General features: G+C 40.7%; 2 protein-coding genes across 3 annotated transcripts in view; both read left to right on the top strand.

Moving 5' to 3' along the window:
* The window catches only part of sult4a1 (sulfotransferase family 4A, member 1), a 42,331-nt gene extending 26,850 nt beyond the window's left edge, over nt 1-15,481 (top strand). Inside the window, exons 3-8 of one of the 2 annotated variants that reach the window (XR_007957520.1) lie at nt 2,528-2,608; nt 4,652-4,778; nt 5,459-5,553; nt 8,727-8,865; nt 10,951-11,073; nt 14,390-14,501. Coding sequence is in view for 1 of the 2 variants with exons in the window: in XM_052030417.1 (XP_051886377.1) it covers nt 2,528-2,608; nt 4,652-4,778; nt 5,459-5,553; nt 8,727-8,865; nt 14,390-14,502 (555 nt within the window). In the remaining variant the exon portion in view is untranslated. Of the gene's footprint in view, nt 1-2,527; nt 2,609-4,651; nt 4,779-5,458; nt 5,554-8,726; nt 8,866-10,950; nt 11,074-14,389 lie in introns of both variants that reach the window. The other variant, XM_052030417.1, reaches the window with a different exon arrangement.
* A 1,672-nt stretch (nt 15,482-17,153) lies between these two features.
* Nucleotides 17,154-21,179, top strand: part of LOC127578537 (EF-hand calcium-binding domain-containing protein 6-like) — a 70,141-nt gene continuing 66,115 nt past the window's right edge. Inside the window, exons 1-3 of the mRNA XM_052030676.1 lie at nt 17,154-17,295; nt 18,223-19,002; nt 20,136-20,279. Coding sequence (XP_051886636.1) covers nt 17,154-17,295; nt 18,223-19,002; nt 20,136-20,279 — 1,066 coding nt within the window. The remainder of the gene's footprint in view (nt 17,296-18,222; nt 19,003-20,135; nt 20,280-21,179) is intronic.

Here is a 21,179-nt window from a genome sequence, read left to right as displayed (position 1 = left end):
AATACCTTTTTGCCTTTGAAGGTAGTTGGTAGTGAACTACCTCATTAAAGCGCTGAAATCGGTGTGGTGAAGGTACTGCCACAGTGCTGCTAGCCAAGCAGTTCCAGGACTTCGACCCAGCAATGGAGGAATGGCAATATAGTTCCAAGTCAGGACTTGGAGGAGACTTGCAGGATGATGGGACACCTACTGCACCAGTGCTTCCAAGTTACAGCCACAGCAAGTGGTGTTCACAAGCTTTGTTGAATTGTTGCAGTGCTTGGTGCAATCCTATCAGGACAATGGATAGGATCCCAAACAAATGGGATGCTTTGTCTTGAATGATGTTGAGCGGCTTAAGTATTGTTTGGGGGTGCATCTGCTCAGACAAGTGACGAATATTCTAAACACTGACTTGAAGATGGTGGAAAGAATTTAGAAAGTGAGGTAAGTCATTCATCATAGAATACTCAGCCTCTGACATGCTGTTTTTTTTTGTTATGAACTGTGAAATTTAAGCATAAGCGTAATCACTATCCATCCCCAGGAGGTTGATAAGGGATCTGGTAAATGTATTTTGTTAAATGTCAAGAAGAGGTCATTAGATTCAGTTATTGGAGTCTGTACCAAGCACTTGTCTGGTACATGTGTCACTTGTCTGAATGTTGTCCAGGTCCTGCTCATGCAGGGATGGGCTGCATCGGTGTCTAGGAGTTGTAATTGGAGCTGAATGTTTTGCAACTGTCAGCAAATATCCCCACATCTGATCTGATGATGGAAGGAAAGTCATTGATGAAGGCATTGAAAGTGGTTAGGCTGAGAACACTGCCCTGAGGATTTCCTGCAATGAAATTCTGGGGCTGAGATTGACCTCCAATCACAGACATCTTCTGATGTATTAGGTGTGATTTCAGCCAGTGGAGACTTTTCCCATTGATTTTAATATCATTGAGATCTCTACTGCCAAATTTTGTCAAATGATGCGCCTCTTCTTCCTGTTTGGACCAATGGTATAATGAAATCCAAGCCATGTAGTCCTGGTGGAACTCAAACTGAGGATCAATGAGCTGGTTATTGATAAATATCACTTGATGAGACTTTTCTTGACATCGCTATCACTTTGCTTGTGTCTGAACAATAATTGCCAGAATTGGATTTCTTCATATTTTTATTTTGTGGACATGGCATATCTGGGTAGTTTTCTGTGTTGTTTGCTCTGTTGGAATAGTGGTGAATTGCTAGTCTGGAGCACATCTTTTGCATTATAATTGGGATGATTTCAGGGCCTTTAGCCTTGCTGCAGCTATTGCAGTGTGCCATTTCTTAATGTCACCAAAGTGAATTACATTGGTTGAATACAGGTTTCTTGGCAGGTAAACGCAATGTCAGTAGTAAGAATTCACCTTTGGTTCATATTGATGAAGTAACTCGGGTGTTAGATTTGAGGGTTTTGAAATGGATCCTCCAGATGGTACTTCAAGCTGAAGATGTCTTTGGTATTCACATATGGTGTTACACTGTTATCAGGGACAAGTATATTCTTGGAGCTTTCTTCTTCTATTAGCTGTTAAATCCATCAATGTATGTGCACGGAAGTGGTGGTGTTCCAGAGCTTTGCTCTGATCTGTTGGTTGTGGGATTAGTTAGTTCTCTGTCTATAACATAGTCCTTCAGTTGTTTAGCACTTATGTAGTCTTTTGTGGCAGCTTCACCGGGTTAGCACTTATTTCTTAGCTATAAAGGGACTGATTCTGGCATGCTCTTCTAAAATTCTCTCCAAACCCCTGACTAGATATTAGCCATTGAAATGGGGAAATGCTGGGCCATGAGGTTACAGATTGTGGTGAAATACACTTCCATGGTTCATAGATGACAGATCTAGCTGCTCAAAAATCAGCCTAAATATCCTCCACTGAACAATGGTGCATGATACAACCACCGTGTGTTTTGTGTGAAGATGTGACTTTATTTACATGAGGGCTTTGCAACATTGTCTCCTACCTGTACTTTCATGGACAAATGCACCTTGTACTGATTGGCGAGAAAGAAGTTCAAGCAGTTCATTTCTTCCACTTGTGTTGGCATTGCTACAGCATCAGTCAGTACTTTGCCAGCTTGGTCAGTGGGGATGCTGCTTAATCACTTTTGGTGACGTATGTTGAAGACCCTTGCCTCATCTCTTTGCTATTGTCGGTGCTTCTTCCAAGTGGAATTTTAACATGGAAGATTGCTGATCCATCAGCTGAGTTTGGCAAAATTAAGTGGTAACTTGGGCCATTTTATAGGGCCTATTCTCTCCTTTCATCTGCCTTTGTTTTTCCACTGTGCATCATTCTTTCACTTTTCATTGATATCTTTCTTGCATAAATTTCTCTTATTAACGATTTTCTACAAGCAGGGTTAGCAAGGCTAACCATGTGAAGTAGGTTGTTTGTGGACAGTTTCCTTGTTTGTATTCTGTCAGATGTACTTTGGATGAAGAAGCAGAACCCTGAGAAAAATTCTTTAAGAAGTAAGATTTCTGCAGGCTAATTGTCTTTATCTTTAGGAACTGACGTCCCCTCGCCTTATTAAGAGTCACCTGCCGTATCGTTTCCTACCTACAGATTTGCACAATGGACAGTCAAAGGTAAAATATTATCTGAGTCATGTACTTTTTAGTGACTATGTTCTCAGGAATTAATTAACATTGATGGTTTTCTTAAAAGTTATCTTAATACGTAGATCAAATTCTTCAAAATCAGCTTTTCAGGCAGGAGTTTTTAGTTAGAAATTATTTTTGAATTTCTCTTACAATTTTTTTTGGCTCTTCAGACCACATAGGTCCTCCTATTAAGATAAGGGGGCCTTTATCGACCTCTTCCCTTCACCTGCAGCTGAGTGACATTATCCATTAGTGTCTGCTTTCATCCATTGCCTGCAAGCCATGCTTTTTTTGTTTACTGAGATGTAGTCAGCATTTCTCACTCCTCATGCTTTCAAAAAGAATGGATTAAATGGATATTTTGCATTAATCTTAACTATAGTGGATACAAGTAACATCCCACAAATAGCTGTAATTCAGGAAGGGAGCAAGGCACTAGTTGTGATTGGTTTATTATTGTCACATGTACCAAGATACAGTGAAAAGCTTTTGTTTGCATGCCATCCAGGCAGATCATTCCATACACAAGTACATCAAGGTGGTACAAAAAGGGAAAACAGTATACAGAATATAATGTTACAGAAAAAGTGCAGTGCAGTAAACAAATTGAGTGTAAGGGCCTTGACAGGATCGATTGTGAGATTAAGGGTCCATCTTTTAGTGTCTGAGAGGTCTGTTCAAGAATCAGGCTGGGCTTACATCCATTGGAATTTAGAGTGAGGGGGGAATTGATTGAATTGTAAATTCCTTGAGGTTCTTAATGGGGTGGATGTGGAGAGGATGTTTCCACTTGGGACAGAATCTTAAACTAGGGATCACAGGTTTAAAAGTGAGAAGTGGCATATTCAAAAAAGATGAGGCAGTGTTTTGACTGAGAGTTGTGAATGTTTGGAACTCTCTTCCTCAGAGTGGTGACGGGCAACTCTGAATATTTTTGGGGTGGAGTTAGTTACATAGTTGATCTGCAAGAGGCTAAGTTACTGGAGGTAGCTGGGAATGTGGAGTTGAGGTTGCAGTCAGACCAGCCTTGTTCTTATGAAGTGCTTCAGCAGGCCTGGAGGGTGTCGAGTGGACCTCCTGTTGCTAATTAGTATAAGGGACTGAGAGGGTAGATTCGGGGATGATGTTTCCTATAGCCAAGGATTTCTAGACCCAGGAGTTATGGTCTTGTTTGAAGGGGTCTGCTATTCAGGATTGAGATGAGAAGAAATTTCTTCAGCCACGGGATAGTGAATCTTTGGAATCTTCTATCCAAGAGATCTGGAGGTGCAGTTCCTGAGTATATTCAAGACGGAGATTGATAGATTTTTCTTTAATATTAAGTGAATTGAGGGATAAGGGGATAGTGCAGGAAAGTGGTGTAGAATTAATGGATCAGTCATGATCCATTTTAATGGTACAGCAGGCAAAAAGTTTGTGAAGTCAACTGCTTTCATTTTTTATTTACAGTATACTATTTGAAATGGCTGCTAATGCTTGCCTAACCATTGTATGTACAAAAATAAAATACTGCAGATGCTGGAAATTTGAAATAAAAACAAAAGAGCTGGAAACAATCGGCAAATTGGGCAACATCTGTGGAGCAAGAAATAGGGTTTGTGATTCAGATCAACAACACTTGCAGAACACTTGACAAATGGTTATTGACCCAAAATATTAACAGTTTCTCTCTCCACAGACACTACATGACCAAATTTTATTTTTTTCTTCTTAGAGATTAGTCTGAGCAGCTGGAGCTCCCCAGGTTTTAGTGCCATAGATAATACTTCCAACTCTATATGCAGCGGCATTGACACACTCCCTCTTGCTGTAAGATGGCTTGAGGAATCCCCTCATGTCTCCCACCTGCTTGCCCTCCTTCATATGTCAAAAACTTTGTATTTGAGTTTCATTTTCAAAGTAGATGCACCTTTTTTTTAGTAAAAATCCTTATGTCTATCATTTTGAAAATGGGAAAATATGAGTATAGTGGCAAGTTACAAATTATTTTAAGTTTCCATTCCCATTTCCAAAACTTTCTTTCTACAGGTTATATGCATGGCCAGAAATCCCAAAGACTTGGTGGTGTCATACTATCAGTTTCATCGTTCTTTACGAACTATGAGCTACAGAGGGACTTTTCAGGAATTCTGTCGTCGGTTTATGAACGATAAGTGTAAGTGTCAGAACTACTTTGATAAGTCATTGTTTTCCTTTATCCTGTACAAGAAATGGAAGATATTTAAAATAATTTTGAATTGGCCAGCTGCATAATGAAAGGAGTCTTTGTAATCCATAGATACAATAGCCTGGACTTTCTGATCAGTTAAACTTGATTTTTGGGAGGAAAGAAGTTGAGCCAGTTGTAATTAGGACATCAGTGGAGATTCAGTATCTGGGATGGACTTATTTCTGACTTTTGATCTTGAAAAACATAATATGTCAATAAAGATTTGATCATTAGACTTTGACCTAATTTAACAAGGTCCCCTTCCAAATCATCCTGTTAATTATTTAACAGAAAGTGGGCATTCAAGACTACAAGTTTATTTATAGTAGTGGTATTTAAGAATCCTGTATGATTGTGTACTGTCAAACTATCTCTATAATTTTTCTTGTATTTTTGTTTCTACTAACTTCAGAAAAAAATTATACCATTTGTTGTGAACCATCCATATTTTACCAGTGAGGCAAATAGCAGCACTGGGAGTTTTTTCAATAATATCATTGTACATCAACTTTTTCAAGTGTGGCGATGAAGTCGAGCTTTGGTACAGAATTTCCTCAGAAGTTCTAAAGTACTTAAATCTGGTAATACAATAGTTTAAGCTCTTAATGTATCTTTTGTTTTTCCAGTGGGTTATGGTTCATGGTTTGAACATGTTCAAGAATTCTGGGAACATCGCATGGACTCCAATGTCCTCTTTCTGCTTTATGAAGATTTGCATAAGGTGAGTCTTGTGTCGCTGGGATGAAAATTAACTGAAGCATATAAAATCGTAGAGTTGCTCCAGTGAAGGAGTCTAATTTGTCCAGCAATGCTGGTATTTATCAGTTCTCTTCCTGGCTCTGTCTCCAGAGTGCTGCAAATAATCAGAATCAGGTTTATTATCACAGATTTACGTCATGAAATTTGTTCTTTTACAGCAGCAGTACATTGCAAAGACATAAAATTACTATAAATTACAAAATAAATAGTGCAAAAAAAAAAGGAACAACAAAGTAGTGTTCATGGGTTCATGGACCGTTCAGAAATCTGATGGCGGAGGGGAAGAAGCTGTTGCTAAAAGTTCCTTAAAGCACTTCAGCACTCTCATGTAATTCTTTTCCAAAATCCACAATAAAATCAGCTTGTAGTCAATTTATCTGAGATTCCAGCTACCTGTGTGGAAAGATTTATCATCATGTCTCTTAATTCTTTAGGCAATGTTGTTACATTTGTTTCCTTGTATTCCTGAATCTGAAACAAATAGGTAGATTTCTTCTTTTAATTCTTTAGGCAATGTTGTTACATTTGTTTCCTTGTATTCCTGAATCTGAAACAAATAGGTAGATTTCTTCACTTTATCTTCATGATCTTGAACACTTCTATGAAATCACCTCTCTCATTCCATGGTCTGTGTAGCGATTCTAGTCGATCATTAATACATCTCAGGGGCCCATACCTATCCTAAAGAGTTGTGCTCAGAATGGAGCATAACCTTCTAGTTGTGATTGAACCAGTGTTTTATAAAGGTTTGACATCACCACAAACTTTTGACAATGTGCTGATCAACATACTATGGCTCAGGCCCCGATCTCTCACTTCTATACCACCACTTTCAAGGTCCTGACCTTGGGACATTTACACCAACTTAACAGCAACCCTAGATTCTGTCCCAGACTTGCTGTTCGTTGCATGCTTCATGGTTCACAAAATATGCAACAGACAAAGGTATTGCCTGATATTTTGGGTTTTTCTGTGCTACTATATTTTGTAGTGGCACACTTGCGTTCAAAATGGTGTACCTCGCAATGACCCTTTTGTGTATTAATGAGGGTCAAGTTGAATTTCTCGGTATGCATATCCACAGATGTTTGGTGGGATTGTATCTTTACCTGAATCATCTGCAGTTGCTTTATCATAAAGTCAGAAGTGATTTTGTTGCTTGACAGTACAAAGTTCAATTCCTTTTGCAATTCGTCTGACAGTGAAGTAGACCTTGGTTACATAAAGCAAAAGCAAAACAACACTCAGGCATGGACTGATAAAGTGGCAATTATAATTCGTGCCACAGAAGTTTGAGTCAGTGACCACGTCCAACAAGATCTTGACATTCACTGGCTTTACTGTCACCCAGTCCTTATCATCAACTTCCTGGGGTGGGTGGGGAGGTTCACCGTTGATCCAAAACCCAACTGGACCAGCCAGTTAAATACATGGCCACGAACAGAAATTGGGGTATTCCATCGTGTGACTTGTCTGACACCACAAGTCCTTACAAGGCACAATTCAGGATTGGGATGAAATATACTCTCCACTTGAATGATGAGTGCAGCTGTAACTGCTCTCATGTGAAGCTCAACACAATCCAAAGAAGCATGCTTGATTGATACTCTATTCGCCACTCTAAACATCACTCCCTCTGCTACCAGTGCAGTGACGGTAGTGTGTACCGCCTACAAAATGTACTGCAGTTACTTGCCGAAGCTACCGTGATAACACCTCCCAAACTGGCAATCGCTACCATCAAGAGCAAGAGCAAGAGCAGCAAGCACGAGGACACTCACCTGCTGGTTCCCTTCCTAGTTGCACATCATTTTCACTTGGAAATATTTATCATGGTTCCTTTTGTTGTTGTTGCTGGGTGAGAGCCTGAAACTCCTTAGCCAACAGCATTGTGGGAGCACATTTACTCAGAAGGTTCAAGAAGATTCAAGGGCATTTAGAGATGGGGAGTGAATGTTGGCCTTGGGAAAAAATAGCCCTCAAGATAGCATACCAGATAGATAATGGAATTAATTAGCTGAGGACTGGAACACAAAAGCATGGCATGGCAAGCGGAAGTGGTAGATGTGGGTTCAATTGTAACATTTAAGAGAAGTTTGGATAGGTACATGGATGGAAGGGGTTTGGAGGGATATAGTGCGGGTAGATGGGATTAGGCAGAAGATCAGGTCAGCATGGACTAGATGGACCAAAGGGCCTGTTTCTGTGCTGTAGTACTCTGACTTCTGATTGTTAGGCCACAGTTGAAATATAGTTCTAATTATAACACCTGTAATATGATGTGATGTTACTGGAGTGAATGCACAGGAGTTTCATTTGGATGCTCTGAGGAGAGAGGCCAGGCTGGGGGTTGTTTTCTTTAGAACAATGAAGATGTAATTACGATGCGTAAAACTGAGAGCCTGAGACACGATGAATGGGGCCCGTTTCCCTTTCCAGACAAGTCAGTAATCAGGAGAACAGGAACTACTGAGGTAATTGATAGAGTATCAGAAAAGTGTTGAAGGGAAAATATCTTTCATCCAAATAGTGACGATGGTCTAGAAAACATGGTCTGAAAGGGAGCTGGAGGGTGGTCCATTAATGTATTTAAGGTAACTGGATCAACACTTCCAGTTTATAGTCTGAGAGTTGGGACGTGGCTCTTCTTAAACTGATGTGGACATGAGGGGCTATTTGTTACTATGATTCATTGGGGAGGATGTGGATGCACGATGGGAGAAAATCAGAGCTTAAAATTCATTGGTTCTTAAAAGAAAGATGACAAATCAGACAATATTACCTGCGTTCCAATACGTCATGCAGTTTCCATCAATTGGATCATATGCATCATTGCTCAGTTCAGCACTGGAAAAATATCTTTAACTATAACTTGTCATTCCTTTTGGCAAGGAGCAGTTAAGACACTTAAATGATTGAGGAGGACGTAATCAATGGTTTACACACATCAAGCAAAAATGAATCTGAGTATTCATTTTCCATGAAGATGTAATTAGGATGCATAACTACCTTTTGCCAGCTGACATATTGATCTGGTATTAGTAAGGTTGTCATGAACTGTATAATAATTTAGTAGCAGTTTTCCTGACATCCAAAGATATTCCAGTTAAGTCTGTCTTTTGCTCCTGGCGGAAGAATCTTGCAGGTACCGTGGAACTCTTGGTCCGGTTCCTTGGAGTATCATATGATAAAACTCAAATGGAGGCTATAATTGAACATTGCCACCAGCTTGTGGACCAATGCTGTAATGCAGAAGCCCTTCCCATTGGGAGAGGTAAGTGCTGAGAAAAGCAAAAGAAAAAATTGAGAAACCTTGCTATACAACTTGATCTTTTTGTTTAATGTTCTGGTATGTTTTGTGGATTTATAAAAAGCACTGTACAAGTTCAGTTTGGCTTCTGTGTCTATGATGGGTGATGATGTCACATGGTATGCAGTGATTATTTCTACATCATGCCTCAAGTTCTGCTGTGCATATGAGACCCATGAGTGGGGAGTGCCTCCTACAATGAAGCAGGACCTAACCAGGGGGCTGAGGCCTGCTTTGGTGTTGGTTGTAGGGCTTGACCCTACCTTGGCTATGGTCAGGGTGTCAATGAAACTAAACCAAATCAAATGATACCTTGAAACCAAATAAAATCTTCCTCCATGGTTAATTACTCCCCATTTACCCTGTCTTCTTCCTGAATCCCCTTCATCCTCGTCAGTGATCCTCTACCCACCCACACAGTCCTAATCTGCCAAAATCCTCATCCCCTGCTCCCCCCCCCCCCCCCCCCCCGAGCCAAATAGATTCCCAGTTCATTTTGCTACATCCATCTCTTTTTTCCTTCACTGTAAGCAATGTATGAGTACGAAAGGCCTTTTTGGTTACTTGTTCAAGTGAGGCCTTTTATAGCATGCACAATGCCTGCATGAAATGCCACTATACACATTTTTAAGTACATAACAGTTTTTAGACCAATATGCAGTGTGGCAATGGATGCTGCTGTGAAGTAAATATATCATTTCTGTTTGACACGGGAGGCCATTCAGCCCATCGAGACCATGCTGGCTCTCAGCACACCATGAGTTCCATTCCCCGACTGGCCTCCCTTCAACCTCTTCTCTCGCACAGACCCATCAGTACCCCCTGATTTTCCTGCCACCCAACTATACGAGGGGAAATTTCCAATAGCCGGTTATCCTGTCAGTATGTTTTTGGGTTCTGGAGGAAACTAGAACAATTAAGGGAAACCCACGTAGTCTCAGGGAGAATATGCAAACTTCATACAGCACACTATCAGGGTTGTATCTGAGTTGCTGGATCTGTGAAGGGGCAGTACTACCTGCTGCACCTCTGTGCCACCTCAAATATAAACTTAAGGAATTAGATTGAACATAGGTGCATAATTGTACAAGTTTATTTTGAAATTTAGTTAATTGAATTCATCATAGTCTTGATAAATATAGGTAATCTTAAAGACTGTGTAAAAATATCTGTAGATCTTTCAAACTTGTGAAGGTGGAAGGTAAATGTATATCTTCAGATGTCCTCCATACATGCAACGGATAATTGAGATTGCGTTTCCAGATATGCCTCTTTCCATTAGAAACACACAATTTATAATATTTTGTATGCTTCTGATATAGATTATTTGGATTTCACTGTTTCCAATGGATGCAAGTAGCATTCCACTAATGTTCCTGTAGCTGTTCTCCTACTGTGAACATGGACCTATTTGTCTCATTATTTAGAACTACATTCATAACTGGATTACTATCATATTCAGATGGATAATTCCAGGCATCACTCATCTTGCACATATAAAAGGAAAAAATGGCAGCGAGAAAATAGTACAAGCAAATTAACTGATATGATGAAAGGTAATGCATAGCATTAAAATTCAATTCTGATCTGGAACTGAAAGGAATGACATTGGGAGTGAGAGACTGGTGGGACAGAAAGTAATGATGTCGAAGAGTGATTGTGATCTAGAACTGAAGAGAATGATGTTGGATGGTGAATGTGATTTAGAACTTAAGAGAATGATGTTCGGGAGTGGGTGTGATCTAGAACAGATGGAGTAATGTGGAGGAGTCAGTGTGATCTGAAACTGAAAGGAACTATAAACTATACCTGCAAAGGATCAAATAATAAAAATTCAGTTTGTTCGGTTGTCTGCATTTTCATATTTTTAGTTTTATTCATTGTTTTCATTATATCAGTTTTGCATAGATGTGAGCTATAGAAATTACCCAGAAAAAATTATTAGATGAAAAATATTTAAGTTGATTACTGCACATTCATTTGCTTATTTTTTTGTTTTCTAAGTTTTGTTTATTTGAAGCATTTTGGTTTCTTCCTTTTTGTTTTTAGTGTTTCGACTCATTGAACTGAAGACCTAGTATAGTTGGTGAGAAGGTAGACTAGACCATATCCCATTGTCCTTCTCTTTTGTGGCTTTTCATCTAAACCCGCAGGCAGGTATATTACAGCAAGGTGGGTATCACAGTTCTTAATTAATCAAGTATTTCTTAAATTTTTATTTTATGCATTTGGTTAAAGGAAAACTAAATTCCAGTGGGTAACTAATTCCTTGTGTCACTTCAGCCACATGCTTTTTACTTTGTTTAATAGAGGTACTATTTTCATTTTGTTATTCGAGCATTCCGTGTTCACTTTGAGGGTCACCCCATAGAGAATTAAGCGTAAGTAAGGAAATTACCATTTAAGATTTGAAACTGAATTAATGATAAGAGTGTGTTAATTAGACAAATCAAAACTCTTCACAATTTATTTTCCACAAACCCCAATCTTAATGATCTTGGCAAAGGAATGTCATTGCTTTCTGTTCTAATACAATTATTGTTTTATCCCTTTTATACTTGTTAATCTTCTTGTCTCTGTATTACATTGAGACCTGAGTACTTATTATCCATTGATGTCTGCCGCTAAAGTAAGAAAAAGCTGCCATTAATTTAGATTGCTCATTATCCATTAAGATCCATTATCTTCAACATGGTTTTGACATTTTTAAATCATCAGTTATTTTCTGTTATGCACAAATGGGATTCTGCTCTTGAATGTTTTGCCGATTTATTTTTATTTTCCATTGATTTGGATATAGCTGTACTGTTCTTGAAGTCTTGACACCTTGGAATTCTAAAGAGGCACCTGTCAGAATCCTGTGGCTTTTTTTTCATCATCCAAAAAAGCTGCAGTCCTGACATTCTTCAGATCCCTTATGCTGCATGTGTTACATTTCTTGGCACCTCTCGATTATCTGATTTCTTTCACTTTACATTTGATCTATACCCATCATCAAATATTTTGCTATTAACACCTGCAGTCATAAATCTAGCACATTAGGAGCATGTAATCTGAAGCAGAATTTTCATTCCTCATTGAATTTATTGAATTGCTGGGCTGTGGTGTTTTTCTGTTCCTCAAATATGCAAACAAAAAATTTCTGTCATATAGCACTCTCATACTATAATGATTTTCTAACTGGCAGAAGACATTGGTATTTATCAGCTGAACTGCCTTAAGAAATTACTGATTTAGTATGTGATTGTTTGAAATAGAAGCTAACTGCCGCCTTCTGCTCCTGGTCTTTTGCATCTGCTCTTATTGCCATTGTAAATTTCACCCTTTCCTTTGATACCAACCTCTTAATTGGTCTCCATTGTGACAGTGGGCTTTGAAAGAATTAGATATTTACATTTCAGTACCTCTGAAGTGTATTATGAAGTCCTATTATTTGCAAGATCTGTGGAAGTGTTAACTTTTTTTCATTCGTTAGACATGATATAGGAAAAAATTCTTCTATCAGATAGTCTAATACTTTACTAGAGAAAGAGGAAAACTGAGTTTTTCTGATCTCATTGATTTTATTTACCATGCTGTTACTTCTCAAAGATTTTCTGTCATTCTTGCTAAATTCTAACTGCGGAGGCATACTGTATGCTCCTCTTTTCCCTTATCAATGTGTGGTTGTTGAATTGCAATCCACCAGCTCCTATTCCAATTCATTCTTTACAGGCCCTCAAATCTCCTTAGTTTACTCAGCTTTCTCGCTCTTCTACAAGTTTTGAAGATTTTAAAACCCAATTTTGCCACCACTTAATCACAATTTCCTTATTTAATTTTATCTTCTCTCCAACTGTTGATGGCATCCTGGATTATGAGCTAGGTCCCTTGCTTAAATTCTACAAATGTAAGAGAAAATGAATAGAAGTATGTGACAATGGGATCAATTGAGGAATGGAGTCAGGGCTGCCAGTGGAGGTGGTAGATGCAGATACGATAGCAATGTTTAAGAGGCAGACACATGGATAGACAGAGAATAGGGGGATATGGACCACGTGTCGGCTGATGGGATTAGTTAGTTTGGCATCATTGTCGGCACAGACATGATGGACCGAAGGGTCTGTTCCTGTGGTGTACTGTTCTGTGTTAACATTTCTTTTGGAAATGCATGAAAATAAGCAGTAGCTTAATAGTTTGGAATAACCAGCAAACAATATAGAGGATTCATATTGGTCAATATTTCTTCAGAAATGATGGTTTTATATTCCAGTACCTTCTGGATGATCTAATCTGACAATTTCAAGTGAGCGGGTAACGTGGGTTAAATGTAATTATTGGAACAAATCTGGCAAAAATTACTACTAAGCATGTGAAAATATTCTTGACATATGGTCCACAATACCATTCTTGTGTTCAAAGTAATAAACAGTTCAAATTTTCCCCATCTGTCTCCCCGCATACTCATTTTGTCCATGGGAAGTGCCTCCAGTTTTTAAATCACAAAACTCCAATAAATTTCACACTGTAAAAGTTCTGTTTTTGTGCCCATCATTATTTACCATTACAAATGGTTCTCTTGCCTCAGGTATACCACTAATTCCTTTGTTGCAAACTATTGACCCAACTTCTAACTTTCTTTCTCCCTGCTAAAGAATGTAGTTTTTTACTCTGTGAGACATCACTCCACATTCTCTTGAACTTATATTCAAAAGTGCCAAAGGCAGCAGACAAGATTCTGCCATGTTCCTCATTTCTGTACCATTACTGATCAATCTTGGCATCTTGTTTGACTGCAGATTACACTTCCAACTTCAAGTACTTGGATATGACTGCTTGCTTCCTTCTCTGTAACAATAGACTCCCACATCAGCCCATCTTTTGAAAACCTCTGTCAGTGGCTTTCCCAACTGTAAACCTGACTGTTCCAGTGTTCAGCTAGCTGACTTTGCCCCCTTCCCCTAGATAAATTTTGATAGTATCCAAACCTTGGCCCATGTTTTATCCCTCACCCATGTGCTCAATAATCTGCATTGACTTCTGGTCCTTCTTCACCTCCATTTAAAAGTCTACCCCCCACCCCTTTAATAGTGTACTAATTCGTAAATAAGTAGTAATCCTACAGCATAACTGAATAGCAAGGTTTTTACTGATTAACTTGTCTGTGCAACTTAAGTTACAAATATTCATATGTATTATACTTACAAAGTGGATCTATCACTATATCTCGTGATGCAATGGGTCTTTTAAGCTATATCAAATTGTTAAATTCCCTATTAAACAGAACATTAAAGCATGGAATAATCAAGGTGTCATTCTTTGATATTCCTGAACTTGATTGACTACAATTTGAAATGATATCCTTGAAACTTACCTTGCAGATTTAGTTGGTCCTGATCATAGAATCAGCATGTTGCCTTCAGCACATCGATTCAAATGTATTCCTAACTTCAGGAATTACATTTTCATCAAGCTGAAGATAATAAATTGAACTTTTTTAAAATTTCAGGTCGAGTTGGCCTATGGAAGGATATCTTCACTGTATCAATGAATGAGAAATTTGATGCCGTTTACAAACAGAAGATGGGAAAATCTGATCTTAACTTCGACTTCAGCCTTTAAGGAAGCAACATGCATGCGCTTCAGTATTCTCAACATTAGAAATGCATCTCTGCATTTGTTTATCATTCACTGGCTAATCTTCGCTGTTATGTGTATTATGACAGCTTTTAGTGAAAGATATTGGGTATTCTATATCTATAGTAACAGTTTCCTCACTTGTTGCAGCCTTGACTTGTATACTACCTATTGGCAGAATTGGAAGATACATAGTCTAAGAAAGCAACTTAATTATAAAATGTAGTGATTTTGATGGTAAGGACAATTACTCTGTACTTCAAAATAACTATTTAAAATATGCAAACAGATACTTGCACTCCCACAGATTCAATTGTACACTTATGCACACACAAACAAAACCAAAATTATAAGGAAAATTACTGCTGCGAAATAGATTTTATTTATTTTCTGTAATCCTTACATGACATATTCCAGGTTAATTGCATATTATGGTTAGCATCAATGTAGTGTCCATGTCTGAATTAAACTAATTAAAATTATTTAGTTAGTGTTGATTCCAATTTATTTAGATTTACAAAGATGAAGGGTGAAATGAGACGAATGTTCCATTAATTTCAATATTTTCAAGAAGGCTAAAATATTGGTCCCAAGTAATTAATTTAAGCAACATTGCAAAACAGTGGTTAATGAATTACCCAATCCACCAGCACCAAGTTGGGGCAACATATCCTCAGGATTAATAAATTTGACGTTCTGGTAGTTTGTTAATTGGATTCGATGCTGTATACAGACAAGCTGTGGCATGTTGATGTGACAGTTTGATGTAACTAGGGATATATGGTTGAAATAAGCTGCAGGCAATGCAGGTACAGCTCCATTCCACAAGTCTGCAGCAACAGCATGAGGAGACAAATGGGAGAGAAATCTGTTACCCAATCACCCTCTCCTTGTAACCCTGGATGTTGTCATTTAGTCTTTAATCCTGTTAAAGTTTGCAATAAAATCTCCATTCCAGAATAAACTCCTTAAATTTTTGAGAACATTCATAGAAAATATTTTGTGGTTGACAACTTGTTCTTTTCAAAATGAACAACTTGCAGTGTTAGCAAATCCTTTACTTAATGTTACTCAAAGCTGAAATTTAAAAAGAAATTCTATTCAGTCTTTTTTATACCAAATGAGACTTTTTTTGATTTTACCAATTTTGAACAAAGTATTAATTTTCATGTAACCCTTTAACCTTGAGAGTGACGGCATTCCCAGTGTCTGTGATGGTGCCTGGGCTGACCATTTTCCAGAATTCACAAATAATTAGTGTGTCAAGCCATAGTTTTACATTCTTAATGTTAGAATTGCTGCTATTAATGTAATATGTTACTTATCCTAGTCTCAGAGGCAAAACCAGAGCAGTTCCTTAAAAGTATTTTCCATCTTCTCTCCTGACATTTAGTAAAGCCACCTGTCTGTCTTCTACTTAACCCAGTGCTAATTCTCAACCTCTAAAAGTACAACGAATGAGTTACTTCCATTTCCAGGACCAAGGGCATGAAAATATTCTTTGTCTGAAATATTAACTTCATTATTCTTTAAAAGAAAACTGGTGAACTGTGATCTTGCTATTTTTATCGTGATAGTGAATAGAACAGTCTGATTTCCTGCACATTAGTAATGCAGTTGAAAAGCCTGCATGAAATATGACATTGGTGGCCAAATAGACAATTTCAAGGAAATGAGAGATTTTGCTCCTGCTGTTCTGAGAGTCAGTGTTAATTTCAACGATTGTGTAATCACTTTGCAAAATGCTGTAAAAACCTTCTCACTGGTGTCTGAAATGACTCTGCTTGAAATCTTGCTGAGTTTTTTTGCACATCTTTGCAGAGTGTTGAAATCAGTGAGAAAGCCCTTTCCAAACCTGCCATGGCTTGGGGTCCAGTAGCAGTCAAAAGTTGTTGCATGTTTCCCACATGGTTGTCTGTTTTAACTCGCACATCCACTGCCTGACATGTCGCCCCTTGTTCACTTGAGGGGCAGCATGCCCACTGCTATTCCCTCGCTAGTCTACCTGCTGGCATCCATTGCCCACTTAACTTCCAACTACTCTTTGTGTGAAAAATACACTCCTCTCACCTTAAACCTATACCCTCTAGTTTTAGACACCCCTACTATGGGAAATGGCTATCTACCCTATCTATGTCTCTCACGATTTTATATATCTCTATCACGTCACGTCTCAGCTTCTTTCGCTCCAGGGAAAACAGATTCAGCCTATCCAATCTCTCCTAATTCAAGCCCTCCAATCTAGGCAACATCCTTGTGAACCTTCTCTGCACCCTCTCTAGCTTAATCATCACATCCTTCCTGTAGTGTGGTGAGCAGAACAGCACATGATCCCCCAGGTGTGACCTAACCAACATTTTGTACAACCGTAAAAAAGATGTCCTAACTTTTATGCTCACTGCCTCGGCTGATGAAGCCAAGTATGCCATATGCCTTCTCCACCACCCTATCTACCTGTGTCGCCACTTTCAGGGAACTATGTACTTGTACCCCTAGATCTCACTGTTCTACAACGCTCCCCAGAGCCCTGGTTTAACTTCCCAAAATGCACCATCCTTTCTTCCCCTTCATTCAGCTAGATAGCTGAATAAAAGGGAAGGAAGGTATTTATCTTCTCTAGATATTTTTGTGTGTACATGAGCTGCCGATGGTGGGGGCAGCAGCTTGCGATCCGGATAGAGATACTGGATGGAACCATGCTTTTTGCTCTGTACTTGTGGAATTCTATGAGAAGGGCTGCTAGGTTAAAAGCAGCCACCACAAAACCAGAAATCAGAGGCAAGTTAGGAAGAGTAAAATAGAAAGAAGTGTGTAGGTTTAGCTATGAGGGAGAAATGGAAGTTTATAAGTAAGGAAATTGGGGAGAATGAGTTAGTATTGACTTCCTGACATCCCTTCTGTTTTTTATACCACTTGTTTATTGGGGAAAAAAAAGTGGTGGCAAGAAAATTAAACTTATTGCACATGAACAATTGCCCATTACATTGTTTATGTACTGATTTGGTTTGGTATATCTAATCTAGTTTTCTTCACCTTGGAGATTAGGAAAAGGGTTAGGAAATAGAGGATAAATAACTACATGAAATCGTAAGGCCAAATAATTTGTTTGTGTATTGCAGCCTCTGTGCAGTGCTCTGTGAAGATGAAGCCATGAGAAACAGCAACATTCTCTGGTCAAGTGATACAGCAACAGATTTCATGTTATTATATGAGCTCAAACTGCTGTAGCCAACTAACCATCACATATTAAGCGTGTGTGTGCGCTCATATTCTCGAGTCTATATGTGTCATATCCTCCAACTCTTTTGACACCTTCACTAAAAAGTTAATGGGAAATACTACATTCATGAGTATATTTTTAACATTTACAAAAACAGGAATTTCAGCACTCATTCACCAATCGCAGTCCACCTGGTTCATAGGGTATTTAAAATTATCACTTGGAGTACCTGCACTTTACTAGATTACAAATAAATAAGTACACTGTACAACAATTTAATTAAGAAATGTGCTTTTTGGGAGATATTAAAATGATTAAGTTTCTGGGATAGGTTATTCTGAAAATTTACGCAACTGAAGGAAATTTGCCCTGGTCAAGATGCAAAGTGTATCTTTTCACTAACATAAGCCATTTAAGTGTGTTTTTAAAAATAGGATACATTGGGTTATTGTCTGTGCAAAATCAAGTAACTTTTTTTTACGCAGGTTCTAAAATTTCACAGCATCCAGTCACGCATACACCAAGCGTAATTAGCACCCACCGCCCAGTAACGCGTGCACCCGGGGGAATCAGCACCCACCGCCCGGTCACGCATGCACCCGGGGGTATCAGCACCCACCGCCCGGTGTCGCATGTACCCGGGGGTGTCAGCACCCACCGCCCGGTGTCGCATGCACCCGGGGGTGTCAGCACCCACAGCCCGGTCAGGCATGCACCCGGGGGTGTCAGCACCCACCGCCCGGTGTCACACGCACCCGGGGGAGTCAGCACCCACCGCCCGGTGTCACACGCACCCGGGGGTGTCAGCACCCACCGCCCGGTCACGCGGGCACCCGGGGGAGTCAGCACCCACCGCCCGGTCACGCGGGCACCCGGGGGGATCAGCACCCACCGCCCGGTCACGCGGGCACCCGGGGGAGTCAGCACCCACCGCCCGGTCACGCGGGCACCCGGGGGGATCAGCACCCACCGCCCGGTCACGCGGGCACCCGGGGGGATCAGCACCCACCGCCCGGTCACGCGGGCACCCGGGGGGATCAGCACCCACCGCCCTCTCTCGGCCGGTGAATCCCTCCCCAGCTCCCCGCCGCCCACTTCCTGCTCCACGTTCGAAAGCGCAGACCAATCGGCGAGCTCCTTGCTTCAGGATCCTATGCGGGTTCATCCAATGAGGAATGTGTTCACGGTTGCGACTAGCAACGGTGTTGCTCGGCGACTGGACCGCGTCCGTGCAACCGGAGCGGCGGCGAGCGGGAGGACGGCAGGTAACCGGGGGGTGGGGGCGGCTTCCCGATGGGGCTGGAGGGGGCACACGGGAAGGGTGGGGAGGGAAAGGGCAATGGGAGGGGGGAGGAGGAGATGGAAGAGACAGCGAGGAGTCATGGGGGAGGGGGTCGTGGAGGGTGGGGGGTCATAGGGGGAAGGGGGTGGAGGGAAGGGGAGGGGGAAGGGTTCATGAAGGAGGAGGAGAGGGAAGTGGTCACGGAGGGAGGGAGGGAGGAGGAGGAGGAGGAGGAGGAAGGGGTCTCGGAGGGAGGTGGAGGAGGGAAGGGGTCACGGAGGGAGGAGGAGGAGGAGGAAGGGGTCACGGAGGGAGGAGGGGGAAGGGGTCACGGAGGGAGGAGGGGGAAGGGGTCACGGAGGGAGGAGGAGGAGGGGGAAGGGGTCACGGAGGGAGGAGGAGGAGGGGGAAGGGGTCACGGAGGGAGGAGGGGGAAGGGGTCACGGAGGGAGGAGGAGGAGGGGGAAGGGGTCACGGAGGGAGGTGGAGGGGGAAGGGGTCACGGAGGGAGGGAGGAGGAGGGGGAAGGGGTCACGGAGGGAGGGAGGAGGAGGAGGAGGAAGGGGTCACGGAGGGTGGAGGAGGGGTCATGGAGGGAGGAGGAAGGGTAGGAGGGAAGGGGTCATGGAGGGAGAAAGGGGAGACAGGGAACGGATCATGGAGGGAGGAGAAGTAGGAGAATTGGTGAAATGGTTGGGGAGGGGTCATGGAGGAGACAATTCCTGGGGAGAGGACTGACCTTGGGGCCGGAGGGAGTGCGGGAATGGGACCTCACACTTGCAGATGAACGTTTACTGAAATGTTAGCGCACAAACTATTAGTTCGTTAAAACTTGCTGCAAACCAAACGTCCCTTAAACTGGAACCGAGTTGAGAAGTGGATACCTTTCTGCTCTGCCGTCCAATAGGATCACAATGCAAGCACGTGTATTGAGAGAGGGAACAACGTGTTCCATGCTCAATGTGAGGCATTGAACGTTGATGAATGGGTCCGGCAGGTTTTAAATACTATAGGTTACTATTTTGCTTTCCAGCTCAATAAAATGGCTGATTTATAGCTAGGTTACCATTCTACCAAGTTGAGTTCTAAATATTGATTTCTTTTGATTCCTGGAAGAATTCTTTAAGAAGATGGTCGGCTCTTCCCCAGACCTGGGGGCTCTGTGTTTGGAGTCCCGAGGAATACCATTGACCCCAAGGCCTCAATCAACACCCTTTTGGCGTAATTGCAAAAGTCGAGCATCACTGCAATCAGCATCAGGTAAAATCAGGCACCAAAAATGCTCAACACAGTCAGAATTACAGTAATATCTTTATTGGTAAAAATATGAACAAGGAATAAACTTTTCAGTGATGAGTATCATTGCCATATTTTGCAAAAGTGAATCTTTTTCTCCCATTTGCTGTAGCAAACGTCGTGCGACTTTGTGAACGAATGCGGTTTTTAATTAGCAAGTTTAAGTTTATTGTCACAGGCATATATACCCTATGTATAAATTCCATGAAAGTTAGTTCCTTGTAGCAGCGCAGTACGTTACAAACATAAATTAACATAAATTATGTATGCATGGTAAAATAAACACAACATTAGTGCAAATTGAAAGGAAATAGTAAACCAAATTCTTGTTCTGGGCACGCGTCTTTTAGGAATGGGACTGAAATTTACTTCACCAGGATCTTTAAAGCCTGCAACACATGAGTCTGATTTCTTTAAGTCAGGCTGGATCTTGGATGGGAGGCTCCAGCTCCTTTGATTATGCTTCCTATTGTTGGATCTTCCCACTTCATTTCCCTTTTCCTGTGATGAGATCAAGAAACAAAAGAGCAAGATATAATTTGTGTCAGCGATATGTGCACACAAGGCCGTCATACTTGTTTTATGTAGCTAGGCAGGGTTTGAGAGCCAAAAAATTAGTTTTGCAGATATACTGTCCCTTAGTGGATATTTTTATAACACTTTATAAAGTACACATTTCTTCATATTGTTGTGTGCATATGTTTTGTATGTTGATTTTCACAATATAGATTATTACTAAGCTGTAATTGAAAAGCAAAACACTGCAGATGCCCTTGGAATCTGAAATAAAAAGAGAAAATACCAGAAGTACTCAATGGGTCGGGCAACATCTCTGGAGTGCGAGCTTCCTGTCCATGGCCTTTT

The sequence above is a fragment of the Pristis pectinata genome, chromosome 15 (assembly GCF_009764475.1).
Source record: "Pristis pectinata isolate sPriPec2 chromosome 15, sPriPec2.1.pri, whole genome shotgun sequence".
In the NCBI taxonomy this organism is placed as follows: Eukaryota; Metazoa; Chordata; class Chondrichthyes; order Rhinopristiformes; family Pristidae; genus Pristis; species Pristis pectinata.
This window is presented reverse-complemented; position numbering and strand designations above follow the sequence as displayed.